Source organism: Columba livia, chromosome 23, assembly GCF_036013475.1.
Source record: "Columba livia isolate bColLiv1 breed racing homer chromosome 23, bColLiv1.pat.W.v2, whole genome shotgun sequence".
In the NCBI taxonomy this organism is placed as follows: domain Eukaryota; kingdom Metazoa; phylum Chordata; class Aves; order Columbiformes; family Columbidae; genus Columba; species Columba livia.
Window position 1 is genome coordinate 150,547 of NC_088624.1, and position 15,216 is coordinate 165,762.

Here is a 15,216-nt window from a genome sequence, read left to right on the forward strand (position 1 = left end):
GCAGCAAGACCACCGAGCAAATTACCTCATCCCATATTCACGTTCCATTTTCTTAGGGTCAGTTGCAGCTAGCTCACATGGTAGAAGATCTGTCCTGGCTGCGTGAGAGTAAAACCTTTGTTTTTAAAGCTACATGGTATAAAGCTTAAAACAGCTATACAGAAATAGCCATTCCCTTCCTCCCTCCTAGAGGCAATGACAGATTGACTTTGATTATTCACTAGTGCTTAATGTAGTTTTGCTAGGGTTGCTTTTTGAGGGTGGGGATACTTCTCTACCCACACATAAAGCCAGGTAGTGTGTTCAGGTAGGGGAAGTGCTCTGTCTGGTGTTAGTCTGCATCGAGGGCTCTGTGAGTATTAATCCAGGTTGCTGTCAGTGCTCCCACATGATCATTTTGGGGGGCTGACCTTGAAAGCAAACTGTCTGGCTTCTGGAGGAGCCGGTGGGGCTGTTGGAGGAGCCTGGCCCCGGAGCTGTGGGCGAGTGCCACCTTCCGCTTTGAGCCTGTCTCTGGGCTTCTCCGGGCCAGCAGCCGGGGTCTGCGGTGCAGTTTGCCGGGGGCAAAACTGCCAGGTGCCGCAGGAGGAAAAAGATCATTTATTCTTCTGGGAAGCGAGGCATAGGCATCGCAGCTTTTAACCCGTTGTACTTGGGCTTTGTGAGTGCTTTGTTGTTGTTGTTGTGTTGTTTTGTTTTCTGGTTCATCTGGTTTCTCGCTGGGAATTTTCAGATGATGTAATAACCTTGTTGGGAGGATGAGGCCGGGTGCCCGGGCTCATTGTGGTTGCCATCTGCTGGTCCCTGGGAGGCCTGCAGCGCTCAGAGGAGGAGGAGGAGGAAGCGCCACAGTGTCACTTGCTGCACGGATTCTGGTGCACCCCGTGCTGACAGCAGCACAGTGGCAAATCAGCAGAGAACACATTTTCTGCTGACAGCGTTTTGTCTTGCAGTGTTCCCCTGCTGTCGACCTGTCCCCTCCTTCCACACATGTAGGCGCTGCTGGGACGGGGGGAATTTACAGGAGAAAGCAAAAGGTAGCAAAGAGAAGAGGCCGTTTTCCCGAAGTCAGACCGACCACTTCAGCGCAGTGGTGTTGCAGCTTTGCTGGCAACATCCTGGAAGGACTGACTTGGCCCCCCTCTGTGTTTTGGGACATGTCTCCACAAAACAATAGTGGTGGCCAAAAAGCTTCCATCGCTCTGTGATAGCCCTTCCTTAGCAAATGGATGGGGCTAAACCAAAGCTTTAACGATGAAGATACTTCAAATGAAGCTGTCCTGGCTTTTTCCTGAGTCATGTTCCCCCTAATAACAGTCGACTCCAGTCCGTGCTCTACCAGCTCTCTCTGTCCCATTCACCTGTCTGGATCTGCTGGGGCTTTCCAGTCCCTGGAACCGGTGAGGAAATTTTGGGGAGGTGTTCAGGTATCAGTCATTGTGAGTACTTCATTCTCCTGTCAGGATGTACTTGGACTGTGAATACCCGAAGAATGTGCTTCTCTTAAAGAGCATCAGATTAGAAATGTTGAATCCTAACATGGCAGGTCCTCTCTGAACATGAGGCGTGCGTGGGCAAGCCTGGGTTTTACAGTCAGTGCCTGTGTGTTTGTCCAGGGCTGTTCTTACTGGTGGGACTGGAAGAGGATTATGGTACTGCAGATTTCTAGCGCATCATTTAATTAATTCGAATGCTCTGTTTCGTATCCGTTTGCAGATGTGCCGTCAAGCCTGCACTTCCAGAGCATGTTGAAATCTCAGTGGCAGAACAAACCCTACGAGAAAATGAAACCTCCCAAAAAGCTCTCGCTCAAGCACAGAGCCCCCATGCCTACCAGCAGCCTGTCTGACCCTGCTCGCAAGGACCGTCACAAGCTGGTGAATTCCTTCTTCACTGCAGCCAGTAAGTGTCCTTCCTGCCTCCGCTGTGTGCAGAAACATTGCCCAGTCTTGTACACGGCACCTGTGCAATGTGAGAGGAGAGGGGAGGGCGCCCTTCAAGTTAAGCTCTCAGGGACGAGGCCGTGGTATTGCAGACCAGGGCTGGAAGTCATGTGTGTGCAGGTTGTGTAGCTCAGGCTGGTCCCAGTTTGTAGGGACATCTTCTCGCTCAGTCTGCGGCTGCGCTCATGCTGGCACAGGCGGTACTACAGCTTGTTCTGCTGTGAGCACTGCTCTCCAGTGCTGTGATGGTGTTGAGCCCAGCCTGTCTGGATTTGTGGAGCTGGCGAACTCTGCCCAAGACTCCTGCGCCAACAGAAAGAGAGGTGAAAACTGGAGTTTCATAGCTCTTTCTCTGTTCCCCTCCTCAGAACGTTCACATCAAAAAATCCAACCAGACAAGGCACACAGGCCGCCTTTAGACGATTTTGCGGCCATGTCCAAGGCCGAGAGAGCGCCAGAGCGCTCGCTTGTCCAGCCTCCTGCCTATGACAAAAAGCGATTGCGAGACTGCTCATCTGAGAGGAGTGAAGGTAGGCTCCCACGGCCAGGTCTCTCAGGGGAAGCTTGGGCTTTGCTGCATATACAGTCTCTCTCCCCCTTCAGCCTTGTAGAAGGGTGAATGTGCCGCTTCTGAGCCTTGTCACCACCGCAGCAACGCCTCGTGTGCTCTAACTGCTTCTTCCCCCAGGGCCTCCCGAGCCGGCAGCCACCATCAGAAGATGCTTCTGTTTCATGCAAAGTGCTCCTCAGCACTGACCATTTCTGGTGCACATGGTCCTTTTCTGTCCACCGCCCTCCCACCCCGTTTGTTTATTTGTTTGTTCACTAACGTCGTTCTTCATTTTCTCCCACCCTCCCTGTGTAGTGTTGAAGCATCACACGGATGTCGGTGGCCCAAGCTACTTGTCAGCAGCTGCGACCCCCACACCTCACAGCCCTCTAGCACGGCAACTGTCCACCTCCTCGGAAGGCTCCGCTCCTGCCAGCACGAATTCACAGGGCACCTCCAGCACAGCCGTAAGTGTCTAGCGCCTTTCTGGAGAGGTTCTGAGCTCAGCTCCATCATAGGGTCTCAGCTTTTGAGCAGTTCAGGCACCTTAGGCTTGAGAGTGCTTAGTATTTCTCTTAGCATGCTGGACCTGCTGGTTCAGCTGATGGTAGGGTTGCTGACCCTCCGTTTTACTCTGCGGCTCTGCTGAGGTTCCTGGATTGCTGTTGGCTGTGCAGAGAGCCACTCAGCTGCAATTACATGTTCACTGTCAGCTCAGTAACTGTTGGTAGATGTTCTCTTCTGGGTAGTCCCCTCGCTTTGCTCCACTGGGGTCTGGGCTCAGGGATCTGGGTCCTGTGTTTGAGCATCCCAGTCTGGCACAGGTTTGAATGTGCTCCCCAACTGGTGGGTCAGGCCTGGCTGTTGACAGTGACACGTTGGGATTTCCTTGCTGCCATGGCAATAGTTGCTCACCCATTCCATCCTTATTCAGCTTGACAAGAATTCTGGGATTCGGCTGTGGCAGGTCGCTGGTGCTTGGGTTCCCACATGTTTTTACACTAAAAGCTGCAGGGATCAAGGGAGATGGAGAACATGGTAAATGGCAGGTGACTCCATTAGGAAGACGGGCTGTTTGCATATCGGGCTAATCCATTGAGGATTCGTGTGACTGTGCTGGCAGTGCTGCTGTCACAGGTTTGGGGGAAGTTTTTGGATAGACCAGAGGAGAGCACCCAGGATTCAACCAGGTTTAAATAGATAAGTGTGGAGCTTATTTTTGTCATAGAAAATCTGTTCCAGTCAGAAGTGTGATTCAGATGGAAGCTGTTAGGCTCTTAGTGCAGCTGTCATAACCCGAGATGAACTCTTGCCTGACTGCTTCATGTTCCTCCTCTGTCACAGTGTCACCTGTGGTGAGTCCAGACTCCTGCAGGGACACAGGCAGGGGGGCTGCTTGCAAACAGAGTGGTTCTTCCCTCTTTCCTGGTGGTTTCCCTACTTCTTTTATGTTGACATTAGGGAAGTGGATTATATGGGAGACTTCCCTGGGTCAGTTTATCAGCCAGATGAATCTCCTGATCCTCCTGGCTGTGCAGAAGCTGGTGGCTAGAGCTCAGCAGTGGTTGTTCACCTTGGTCCAGTGCACTGCAGGACCAGCGCAGCCCTTGCCCTTGTTTGTACCTTCCGAGCTGAGGATTTTTTATTGGGAAGAGGAATTTCCAGCAAGCAGTAGATGAACTCCATTCTGGTGCAAATTGCTGTTGGTTCCGGAGTCTCCATAGGTCATAGGAGGCCATTTCATATGAGGCCACATCCTTTTTCTGTCAGTGACTTAACATGACAAAACCTAAAACCTTTTCTCACATTGTTCTCCTCTTCATGCTACAGCAGCCCAGGAGGAGGAGAGGCGAAAGTTCGTTCGATATTAACAACATTGTCATCCCGATGTCTGTTGCTGCAACAACTCGTGTGGAGAAGCTGCAGTACAAAGAGATCCTCACACCCAGGTACGCGCCAGATCCCCGGGTCTCACGGGATTGTCACGTCCCAGGCTTTTACTGTGTGAATGTACTTCATGCAGTCTAAAGTCATCCCGTTGTCCTCTGTCCTGCTGCAAAGCTGCTGGGTATGTGGAGCTGAAGGTCCTGGAGGTTTCCCAGCTCTGCCCGTCTCCAGGCTGGGTGGCGGGTGCCTGGGCTGGGTTAACGCTGCAGCACAGGAGGGCTGGGAGCAGCACTCCCGTGCCTGCGCAGCGGTAGGGGTCGCAAGCTTTCTCTGCCCGAGTGGAGTGCAAGGAGGTAAGCTGTGGGCGCACGTTTGGATGTTCTTGGATTAACACCATGAATGAGATCAGTTGCTGGTTTTCACACCTGAGTGCTTGGTGGGAGCGTGCCAACTTGCTGCAGCACTGTTCCAGCCTCTTCATCCAGACAGTTTCCAGTCCTTCTCTTCCCTCCCGGTTTTCCAGGTCTCTTTCCCACTTACCTCTTTCTTCCTTCTGGTCCTACATACTCTTCCCAGGCCCTGCTCAGAGTGGGGCAGGGGAGGAGCCTGTTGCTGAGCCAGAGGAAGAGGAGGAAATGCTGCAGCATCTGCTCTGCTTCCTCAGCTGTCGACAGGCTTCAGCTGTGCTGCCAGACCAGCACCAGGAGCTGGGCAGGAAGGCAGAAAGGCAGGTCCGCTGGTACCTTCACTCTCCGTTCCTGACCTTCCCAACATGGAAGGACATCTCCTGCCTGATCCCCAGCGTTGCGCTCGACAGATGTGAACCCGCTGCACAACAGCTCAGACTGCTCAAAATGGAGCAGGCTGACAGCAGAACAGGAGAAACTGTTGTCTGATAGCACAGGAGGGATTTTGGTAGACAAATATGGTCACTTGGCTTTAAAACTGAGCCTAAGGGTGTTGCTCATTGTGGCAGGCTTGTATTTTCCCCTTCCCGAAAGACAGCCTTAGTGTGTGCGGGGCATGTGAGGCCGGGCTGTGACTGACCCCCCTTGGATGTTGTGTGTTGCAGCTGGCGTGAGGTGGATATCAGCGCTCTGAAAGCAAACCCTGATGAAGACAGTGAGGAGGTAAGAGTTCTGTTCCTGAATTAGCGTGGGATGGGGTTGAGAGCAGCTGAACAGTGTCCACGCAAGATGCCAGAAGGAAGTGGGCACAGGTTCCTCAGCAGGGAGGTGTGGAGTCTCTTCCTTTTTCACAACAAAATGGCACAATTGGCCTTGCAGAAACCAGCCTGGTGTTGGTCCTTCTCAGGAAAGGTGTGGTAAGGCAGAGGTTAGATTAACTGGCTGGGTACTGTTGAATCTGAGGTCTCATTGCTGTCCAGAGACCTCTGTGGGCAGCAGTCTTTTTATGGAACAGTCCAATCAAGAAATGGTGACCAGTCATGCCACTGTAGTTATTTTAGCTGGATGATAATGGTAGTGTTTCCTCAGACCTCTGTGTGAGCACTTCCATTCTGGGCTACGTGGCTTTCTTTTGGTTTTTAGTTCTTAATCTCTTCCTAAGCAGTGAAGACTCAGTTTAACAAGGTGCTCTTGCACTCTCTGATAACATCTGCCTGCCTCCAGACATAAACATTTATTTAAATTCATGCTGTAGCTAATGCTGGAAAAACTACATGTAGGTGCGTTTAGGAGAAGAAAGCTCTGACCGAGCCCTGTACCCTTCCCTTTCCAGATCGAGGACTTGTCTGATTCGGCCTTCACTGCTCGGCATAGCAAGTGTGAAGAGATGGAGCGAGCCCGGTGGCTTTGGAGCACGAGCGTGCCCCCGCAGCGGCGGGGCAGCAGGTACGGCGCGGGCCGCGCTGCACCAGCTGCACGCGGACGCCCAGGGGCACGGTGGGTTTCTCTTGGCCAGTGTTATTCCCACCAGTGGGATGCTCTTGGCAGCAGGTTGTGGAGGCTGACTGGACATGTCATTGTCTTTGTGACCTGCTCCAGCAGATCTGCTGAGCCTCCTGTGGTCTTCCTGCCTCGTTTGTGTAACTGATTGGTTACATAAATTGCATCTTGATTCAGCACATGGATTCTGTCTAGCTTGCTGCAGGTGTAGGTGCTCTGTTAGTCTAATTTGGGCTGGGTTTGTGTGTTCTGGTGAACATTTTGGCCAAGGTAGATTTTGGAATCTGGTCCCTGACAGTCCTTGATTGCCACTTGCTGTTGCAATTCATCTTAAAGAGCTGCACACAGATGTGGGGGCTCCAGTCAGGTTTCTCTGCAGCCTGTGCCAGTGAGAGCGCAGCTGGGACTGGAAGCAGGGCTCTCAGAGGTGTTCTGTCTCAGGTCTTACAGATCAACAGACGGACGGACGACCCCCCAGCTGGGGAACCCCTTGACTCCCCAGCCAGCGTCCCCTGACATGGGCAACTGCCACGCCCATTCGGAGCTGCCCCACACCCACTCGCCGCGCAGCCCCATCAGCCCCGAACTGCTCTCTGCCCCTTTCACCCCGCTGTCCCGTGACTCCATGCGGCTCCTGTCCAGTGAGGATACCCGTTGCTCCACGCCCGAGGCCGGCCTTGACGAGCAGGTGGGTGCTGGCTCCGGTCGTGGCCGTTTGCTCTGGTTTTGCTCCTGGAGGCTGGCAGGAAGGTCCAAGTGCTGCCTGTCACTGCCACCACAGTGACTGCTGTAGATGGGTGTAAAGGTAAATCTGATGCTCAAACTTTTATCCTCACTGTGGGGAGACAGCTTGGAAACCTGTTTGTGGGAAATTCCTTCCAAACACTTGGCCAGATGGAACGTAGAGTGTGGTATTTCGGCACGGGCACCAGGGTGCTTTTCCAGCCATCGGTTCAGTTTGAAGGCTGCCGTGTCCCCACCATTGGTGCTAAAGCTTTCCTCACGTGTTAACAAGGCTCGGCTAAGTCTGTGGCTGGCATGGCACTGTGGAACCGCCTGCTCCGACCGCTGCTGCAGCCACGTACAGAGGGGGAGCAAGAAGAGCTTTTCCAGAGCATTTTCCATAGCCTTGTGTCTCTTCTCTTTAGGCTGTGCAGCCTTGGGAGCGACGCACCTTCCCGCTCTCATACGATCCCAGGACAGAGTGCGAGGACCAATCTGATCCCCAAGACCGGTTGTCGCGCTGCACCCGGCGCACGTCAGGCAGTAAATCCTCCCGGGAGACTGACAGCACTTCTGCTCTGCCCAGCCTGGCCAGCCTCAAGAGCCGGACCGCCCTGGCGACACCCTCCTCTTCCTCCGCAGCAGTTCAGCGGCCAGCGCACAGATAGAGACGTATGGGAAGACGTGAGCAAAACCAACACACAGAACTAACTCTTGGCATTAAAGCTTCCAAAAATCTGCGTTTGATATTCAAACATCCTGCTGGGAATTTTCACAGTTTTTAGTGAATTTAAGGAGTTTAGAAACTGTTTTTTGTTTTCTTTTGTTTGTTTGTTTTGGTTTTTTTTTTCCTTTTCTCCATGTTTCCTTGTCACACACGAGAGCCCCAGACTCCTCCCAGTGGAGTGCAGGCTTGGGAGGGGAGCAGCCCACCAGACACCCCCTCCCTCTTTCCTCCCCTACCCTCTTAGATGTATAAATCTAGAGCACAGGATTTAGCTGGCTAGCAGACTTCGGGGATAGTTTTTCTCAAGGAAAAGGGTGTCGTCTTAACCCACTACCCCCACCCCCCCTCCCTGGAAGGTTTTAGTGGTGTGAAATTAGTGATGAAAAGTGATGTCTTGGGATTGCAGCCCTCACCCGCTGTCTGTCTGTCCTCACCCTGCCCTTCCACCCTCCAGCATTTGTCCTCCCCTGGCGTGCAGTTCCAGGTGTCTGAGGGGTGACTGTCCCAGGGCCGCCTGCCACCTCCTGCTGCCATCACTCCTGGTTTGGGAGCAGCCGTTCGCTGTGCTGAGCTCTGGCTGTCACGGGGGAAGGAAGGAAGGAAGGAAGGAAGGACCCTTTTAGCCGCTCAGCCCCACATGGGAGGAGTGAGATTTCGGGAGCAGCCTTGCTCACAGCTTGTGTGTTCCTCCTGGGTGGAAGGCAGGGAGGGGAGAGTCCCCAGCCCAGTGCGGTCGGCGCTTCACACAGAAGCAGAAGTCACGAGGCCCCTCGGGGACATGGCTCTTGGCCAAAGGCAGCAAACCCAGGTCTGGGGCCAGTGCTTGAGCTCTGCCCTGAAGTCCCCTGTACGGTTGGGAGGTTTGGGTGAGGGCACGACCATGGGAACGGGGCTGGTCCGGGTTGCACAGCTGGGGTACTGGGTTGGTCCCGGCAGGTGGGTTTGGTGTCAGAAAAGGGGAAATGAGAGAAGGAAGGGGGGTGAGGGGGGTGGGCTGAGGTGCTGGGGAGGATCAGGATCTGTCACCACTGCTTCGCTGCACTTCCACATGTGGTCCTAAAACAGGGGTCGAGTCTGTTCAGTTTCCCAGTTGTGGATCTGATGTGCCGCCTACTAACAGGTATTTTATTTTGAAATGGAGTTCGTTGTTCCATCCCCCCCGCCCCCTCCCTGGCCCCTCCGTGCCGCAGAGGCTCCTGGACTCCGCACACCGGTCCCATCCGTAACGCTTTCTGATCCCACGGTGTGGCTCTTGGTCCCTGTCGCTAGCATCGTGCCTGTCTTATGTATAATCACATCACCAAAAAAGGAAAAAAAATAAAAAGGACTTTTTTTTTTTTTCCATTTTGTAATCGTAAAGAAATAGTAGCTAAACTGCTTAATGGTTGGGGTTTTCACAATTTTCAACATTATCTAGTGTTTTTGGTTCTGTTCTAGTTTAAAGGATTTGTCATCGTTTCTTTGAAGAAAACCAACAATGCTACCATATCCGTCTGCATAAGTGCTTTTCTATTTATAAGGTTGAAAATTCTGAATAACCCTTTTAGCATTATAAAAAAAAAAAAAAACACACACACACAAAAAACCCCACCTTGTATTTTGTAAATATTTTCTTTTCCTGCTTTGAGCTGTGTAATGTCCTTGTTATATAGAAATGCTTTTCTTCCGAGAAGCTGATCTTTGTTAATGTCTTGATTCTGTTGGCAAAGCACAAATGTGCTTATAAAAAAAAAAAAAAAAGATTAAAAAAAAAATAAAACAGAATAGGCTCTGCAAAGTGTTTGTGAAGGGGGAGGATCGGCCGCTTCCCCCGCCCTGTCTCAGAGCATCCATGCGATTCAAAGCAGGTGAAGCTGCAGCCTGAGCTGCGCTGGTGGCGCCTCCCTCTCCCGGTCCTGCAGCGCTGGGCTGCTGGTGTGGCTGCGAGGAGACAGGACGGGCCCTCTGGCCAAAATCCAGCAGGTGCTGGAGAAACCCCTCCTGTCCCAGCTCCTACCCCTGCCCGCTCCCCTCACCCCATGCAAGAGACACCGGTTATCGTAGTAATGACTTTATTTCCAAATCCACTTTTACGGTAACAGTGTAAACCAGTTGTTAAAACGCACGATACACTATGGACATTCACAGACAGAAGCTAAGCTAGAATGGTACACTGAGATCAAACCTTCCCTCTCTGCCCCGGCACACGGTGGGATGGGGCTGCCAGCACCACGCAGCGTCCGACCTGGGACGTCACTTCAGAAGCGATTTCTTTTCTTTTTTTTTGAGTGCAGAAACTTTTTTTTTTTAAATCAGTGCTGGTTTTAACCCTTTTCAGACCAAGATGTGTGTGGAGTAAAGGAAAAGCCATGGGTCAGTCTGTTGAGCTGCTCATGGTAACCTCAGGCCTGGGTCTGAACGCAGAGTTGGGGCTGGGGGTGGGGCTCTGGCTGCTGGAAGGGGTCAGCAGGAGCGGTGGTGGATGGAAAGGGCTGTCTTGGCCCCCCCCCCCTCCATGGCAGCCCCCATGGGAGAGGACAGGTGCCCGGATGGCAGCAGATGGGGCTGGGGACACTTGCAGTGGGAAGGGGCTGCTCACTGGAACACCCCCCCAGCTCAGGCATCGTGTCCCTCAGGAGCCGCACTGAGGGGCCAGGGCAGGCGGCACCAGGGCCAGGCTGGGATGGGCGAGCTCAGCTCGGGCCAACCTGCAGCCGAAAAGGCTTAAAAGAGGTGACTGGCATTCAGTGGTTCTCCTACTCATTTTTACAGAGGTCAAAAATACTGCAGTGGCACCTACACCAATACAAAGATAGTCACAGACTGGAGTACAGAGTCTTACAATCATAAAGTCAACTGAAACAGAGCAAATGACAAGCTGGACATCAGCTTTTGCTCAATGAGTTGGTGCTGGATCAGCCCCCTCCCCAGCAGTAAAGCAGCTCCTGGGGCTATAGAGATGAAGGTTGGACACCCTCCCTGCAAACTGCCACACCCAGCCATGACATGCTCCTCTGGCACAGGACAGGCTGCCCAGCACTGTGCACAGAAACCTGGTGGAGCTGGAGTGGGATGTGCCACAGCTGCTGCAGTGTAGCAGGCTGCCAAGGGTGGGAGTGGGTCCTGTCCAGGGAGGAACCGCTGCTCTGCCACACGTAACAGCTCCTGAAACTGCTGTGGCACCCAGTCGCCATCCCAGGGAGGACCCATGCCCAGCCCAGTCAGATCAGGATTCCGGCCAACAGCTGGGACTGCAGAGACTGCAGGGCTTTCCCTGCTGCTGGGGCCCCCCCACCCAGCCCTCGCCGTTGCTGCCAGCTCTACCCCACCACTCTGCTGATCCGTCTCGGGGCGGGGGGCAGGGAAGGAGGATGCACACTGAGCTGCACTGATGGCACCTCAGGCCCTTTGGCTGCACAAGGGGCAGGTGGGGATGGCCACAGGTGCAGCACAGCCCCGGGCCATGCCCTCACAGTTCCCAGATTGCCACAGCAGGTGCAAAGCAGCCAAAAACCCAGCTCTTTTCACCTGTGTGGTGCTGGGGTAGCGTGGGGGCTTCGTGCTGCATGGAAGATACCCCGTGACAGGAACATGCTGCAAACCCAAACTAGGTGAGCACTCGGGGTTGGAGGGTTGCTGCCAGGGAGCAGCCGCTGGCGTCCAAGGTCAGGCCGGGACCCTGGGAGAGCGGCCACCATGCACCAACTAAAACCTCCCTTGCACCTTCCCCTCACACCCTCCCAGTTGTCTCCTAACGCTGCCAATGGCAAAAGAACAGCGGAGCCATGGAGCTGCCACTTCATCATCTCTTAGCTGACCTTGCAGGAAAAGAACAAGAACAACCCCAAAAATGTTACACGCTGCACCCAAATCCAGTGGCCATCCCAGCCCTGGAGCTGCAAGCGCCTCCCATGTGACATCCCCAGGCCCTGGGAGGTGCCCAGCCCCAGGGAGCCCTGACACAGCCCCCAGCTCACGGCCCTCGCCACAGTGCAGGGCAGCAGCTCTGCACCCACTGTGTGCCCAGCAGACGTGGTGCTGAATCTGGGCCTGACCTGGAGCTCAGCAAAGCTGCCGCTCCGGGCCCCGTCCCGGGCGCCAGTGGAGCTGCCACGGGGCAGCTCAAAACTACTTACAGCATTTAATTTTTTTTTAAACACATGCTCATTTATGGAAACTCACCCTGCACAGTCCAAGCATATACAGACACATCTACTCTACGACACGAGGGGCTGCCAAAGGAATGGGGAAAAGCCTCTACTCATCCACTCAGCAGTTCCAGCACAGCCATGGGAGAAGGGAACGGCCGCCCGGGACACGCCAGCACCCCAGCTGCCGGAGCTGGGAGTGGGTTTAGGGGATACCTGGCAGTTATCTTCATACACATCTCGGCTTGCAGAGGTAAAAACAAAAGGTTTCTTTCAAATCAGCAGGCATTTAATGCAAAAAAGGAGGGCACCTCCCTGCAGTCCCTGGCTGCAGCACCCACTGCCCGTGCTGCCCTGGCACTGTTGGGGCAACAAGCGTGGGAAGGTCACGTCCCCTCCCGCGGCGCCGTGCTGCGGGACGCTCGGGTCAGCATCCTGCTGGGGCTGCCCCGCTCCCCTCCCCGGGCAGAGCGGCCCTGGGCAGGGCTGGGACAGCGAGGGACACCACAGGGGACGAGGGGAGGGAGTGGGGAAGGGGACAGGCTGTGCGCTCCAAGGAGCAAGGGGAGAGGAGGTTTTGTACCTCATAGTGTCACTGATTTTTGAAGTCCTGGAGCTAGAGCTGAATGAACAGTAAAAGCAGGTTAAATCATTAACCAGTTAGGGGATGGGGAAGCAGCTGTAAAAGGAACAGAGGAAGAAGGCCAGATTATTATTTTTGTTTCTTTTTTTTTCTCCTTGTCTTCTCTCATCTTTGCCCACCACGGCGCCCCAATCACAAGCCCTGCTTGGCCAGCGAAGCGGACACTTCGTCAGCCAGTGTGGCGAGCTGGGGGGAGTCCACCATATTGATGCTGCCAGTGGAGGAGACGTTGCTAAGGCGGCGCGGGGAGGCGTCTCCAGAGATGGTGGGGGACTTGTAGACAATTTCAGCGCCATGGTCGGTCTTGGCTTTGGCATTCTCGCGGAAAGTCAGCTTATGAGTCTCAATCTGCAACGAGAGTGGAGGGCAGTGAGCCCGGAGGATGTGGGACACCATCCGGACAGGCCATTCTACCTGCAAACCAGCTGCTCGGTCACTGCTGTTGTGCAGCTGGGAGGAAAGCGCCGTTCGCTGGCCTGATGCCCCCAGTGCCCCCCAGTCCTTGAGCATGTCCCTTCCAGCAGCCCACACAGGGAATGGTCACAACCAGAGGGAACGGCAGGACTGGAGCACCTCGGGATGATGTCACATGCTTCCCATGCACACAGACCTGGTGCGGTGCTGGGTCCAGGCCCAGGACTCAGCCGGCACAACCTGCACTGCTCCCACTCACCGGCAGAGATTTATGGAAGGATGGGATCCCCATACAGCACATAAGGCTCCCCTTAAACCCACGGCCCAGGTTTGCTACTTACTGGTGCCCCGCCCAGCCACGTGCCAGGCTGGGAGCTGGCTCTCCGGGGCACTGGAGCCCAGCGGGGTCTGGGCTCGGGCTTCGAGCAGCCTGGGGATGGGTCTTGTCTTCCTTGCCCTTCTCTCTCTACAGGTGAAGAAACCCACCCAGGGTGGTGGGTTCAAAAAAATGCATCAGCAACAAAAAAACCAAGATCCAGTAAATGTCAGCCAGAAGGAAGAAGACAAAAAAATAAAAGAAATAGGAAGCTGGGGAGAAAAAGATCTGACAAACAGGGCCATTCACTGACTCGTAGGAAGAAGAGCGGCGGCCTTTGGAGATGGGGTGGAGGAAAGCTTCCCATGTGCAGCAGAAGAGAGCAGATGCTGCTGGCACAGGTACTTTGGCAAAGCACAGAGCATCCTGGCTCCCCGTGGGAAAGCCAATGCTTCGTGAAGCACGGGGCAGTCCGATGCACAGGGCAGCGAGAGAAGGGTAAGGAGGTCAAGCAGCCCGTCAGTCAGGCCAGTGCACGGCCAGGAGACGAAGGGCTGAGAGGTGCACAGAGAAAACGCGGCCAAGAACAAAGTGACAAAATACAGGAGCCAAACCACAACTTTCTCCTCCCATTGCGGAAAATAGCATTTGAAAAACAAGCAAGATAAAAACCACTTTGCCCTGAAAAAATTCAACCATGTGGTCACCTGGCTGCAGTCTCACCTCTTGCTTACCCAGTTTCTCTGCCTGCGTGGGACAGGGCTGTCCTTGAGGCGGCTGTCGAAGTGTTTTACTTAGCTAAAACTTCATGTGAAGTCACCATGAAGCCCCTGGCAGGACTGGCTCACCCTAAGTTAAGCATTTCACCTGACCTATTGGCTTTTGTTTTTCAATTTAAATCCCCCCAAACATGCAGCACTCCCTACGCAAAGTCCTCAGTCAATCTCAGCTGAGAGACTAAGGCTTAGAGAGATCACCTGTCTTCTGAAGTGATGGCTTGCTGCAAAGTTCCCTTTTCTCAATAAAGCTAAGCCTTCAAGCTCTGCTTGCACCGGAGAACCAACACCTAAGCAGCACGCCAAGCTGCCAGCTTTGTGCCCTTCTACCGGGAGTAACTGGCAACACAGAGTGCAAAAGCTGTTGCTGATGGTGGCACCCCTTCACGTGAAAGGTTTGAGACACAGACATGCTTCTGCACAAACTTCAGAGAACAGCGGAAAGAGCAGGAAACCGCAGGAGAGGATATCACTTACTTACATTCACACCCACTCAGGTGCCACGGGAGGAGGACAGGCTGCCATCCCCGCAGCTCTGCGCCCCAGCAAACGTCCTGCAGGTTGACAAACGCAGCCCAGGAGCCCGCGGCTCTGCCCACCTGCCAAGCGCTGATCAGCCCGGCGCCGAGCCGGACGCTGCTTGTGCTCTGAAGGACGCGCGTGCACAGACCGCGCCACGCTACAGCAGGGGCAGCGGATCCTTTCAAGCACTGGGGAAGAAGTGCTGCCTGGTAAGCACAGAGGCCACGTGGGCTGAAGATGAGCTAAGGGCGCGGCACATTTCCCGAGTCTAGACTTCAACCGCTCTTTGCTTGTGTGCCTGCTCGCAGGGCAGACAGACGCAGCAGAACAGCACGTCTGCTCTTGACCCAGTGCCCCTTTACCTTCTTATTTCCTCCACCAGGGACGTGGCTGATGTTATCTAGGGACCCGATTTTTGATTGCACCTTATCTTTGAAGTCCAGTTTCTCAGATTTCACCTCCACCTGGCCACCGCCTGCAAGAGAAGAGCATGAACAGGGTTAGCTCCTGCGCCAGCAGGGCAGGCTGGGGAGAACGCGTTCGGGTTGGCGCTGCTGCTCCGGGGCGGCTCAGCCAAAGCACGTCTGGGGCTGAGCGGAGCACGAGGACCGGGAAAACGGCAGCACAAGGAACCCCACGGTGATCTGGGAAACCCAGGAGCTGGGGCAAGCGGGAACAAGG

General features: G+C 54.3%; 2 protein-coding genes across 40 annotated transcripts in view; one reads left to right on the plus strand and one right to left on the minus strand.

The window, feature by feature from the left end:
• Positions 1 to 9,501, plus strand: part of KANSL1 (KAT8 regulatory NSL complex subunit 1) — a 71,163-nt gene extending 61,662 nt beyond the window's left edge. For 4 of the 7 annotated variants that reach the window (XM_065039510.1, XM_065039509.1, XM_065039508.1 and 1 more), the window contains 8 exons: positions 1,717 to 1,902; positions 2,312 to 2,473; positions 2,809 to 2,960; positions 4,324 to 4,442; positions 5,453 to 5,510; positions 6,121 to 6,233; positions 6,729 to 6,975; positions 7,436 to 9,501. In XM_065039510.1, coding sequence (XP_064895582.1) covers positions 1,717 to 1,902; positions 2,312 to 2,473; positions 2,809 to 2,960; positions 4,324 to 4,442; positions 5,453 to 5,510; positions 6,121 to 6,233; positions 6,729 to 6,975; positions 7,436 to 7,678 — 1,280 coding nt within the window. In that variant the 3' untranslated portion in view covers positions 7,679 to 9,501. The remainder of the gene's footprint in view (positions 1 to 1,716; positions 1,903 to 2,311; positions 2,474 to 2,808; positions 2,961 to 4,323; positions 4,443 to 5,452; positions 5,511 to 6,120; positions 6,234 to 6,728; positions 6,976 to 7,435) is intronic. The other 3 variants (XM_065039513.1, XM_065039512.1, XM_065039514.1) reach the window with 1 other exon arrangement.
• A 270-nt stretch (positions 9,502 to 9,771) lies between these two features.
• Positions 9,772 to 15,216, minus strand: part of MAPT (microtubule associated protein tau) — a 41,525-nt gene continuing 36,080 nt past the window's right edge. For 28 of the 33 annotated variants that reach the window (XM_065039546.1, XM_065039527.1, XM_065039534.1 and 25 more), the window contains 2 exons: positions 14,898 to 15,010; positions 9,772 to 12,855 (listed from right to left, as the gene is read on the minus strand). In XM_065039546.1, the coding sequence (XP_064895618.1) occupies positions 12,640 to 12,855; positions 14,898 to 15,010 (329 nt within the window). In that variant the 3' untranslated portion in view covers positions 9,772 to 12,639. Of the gene's footprint in view, positions 12,856 to 13,262; positions 13,388 to 14,897; positions 15,011 to 15,216 lie in introns of those variants that run through there. The other 5 variants (XM_065039532.1, XM_065039524.1, XM_065039553.1 and 2 more) reach the window with 2 other exon arrangements.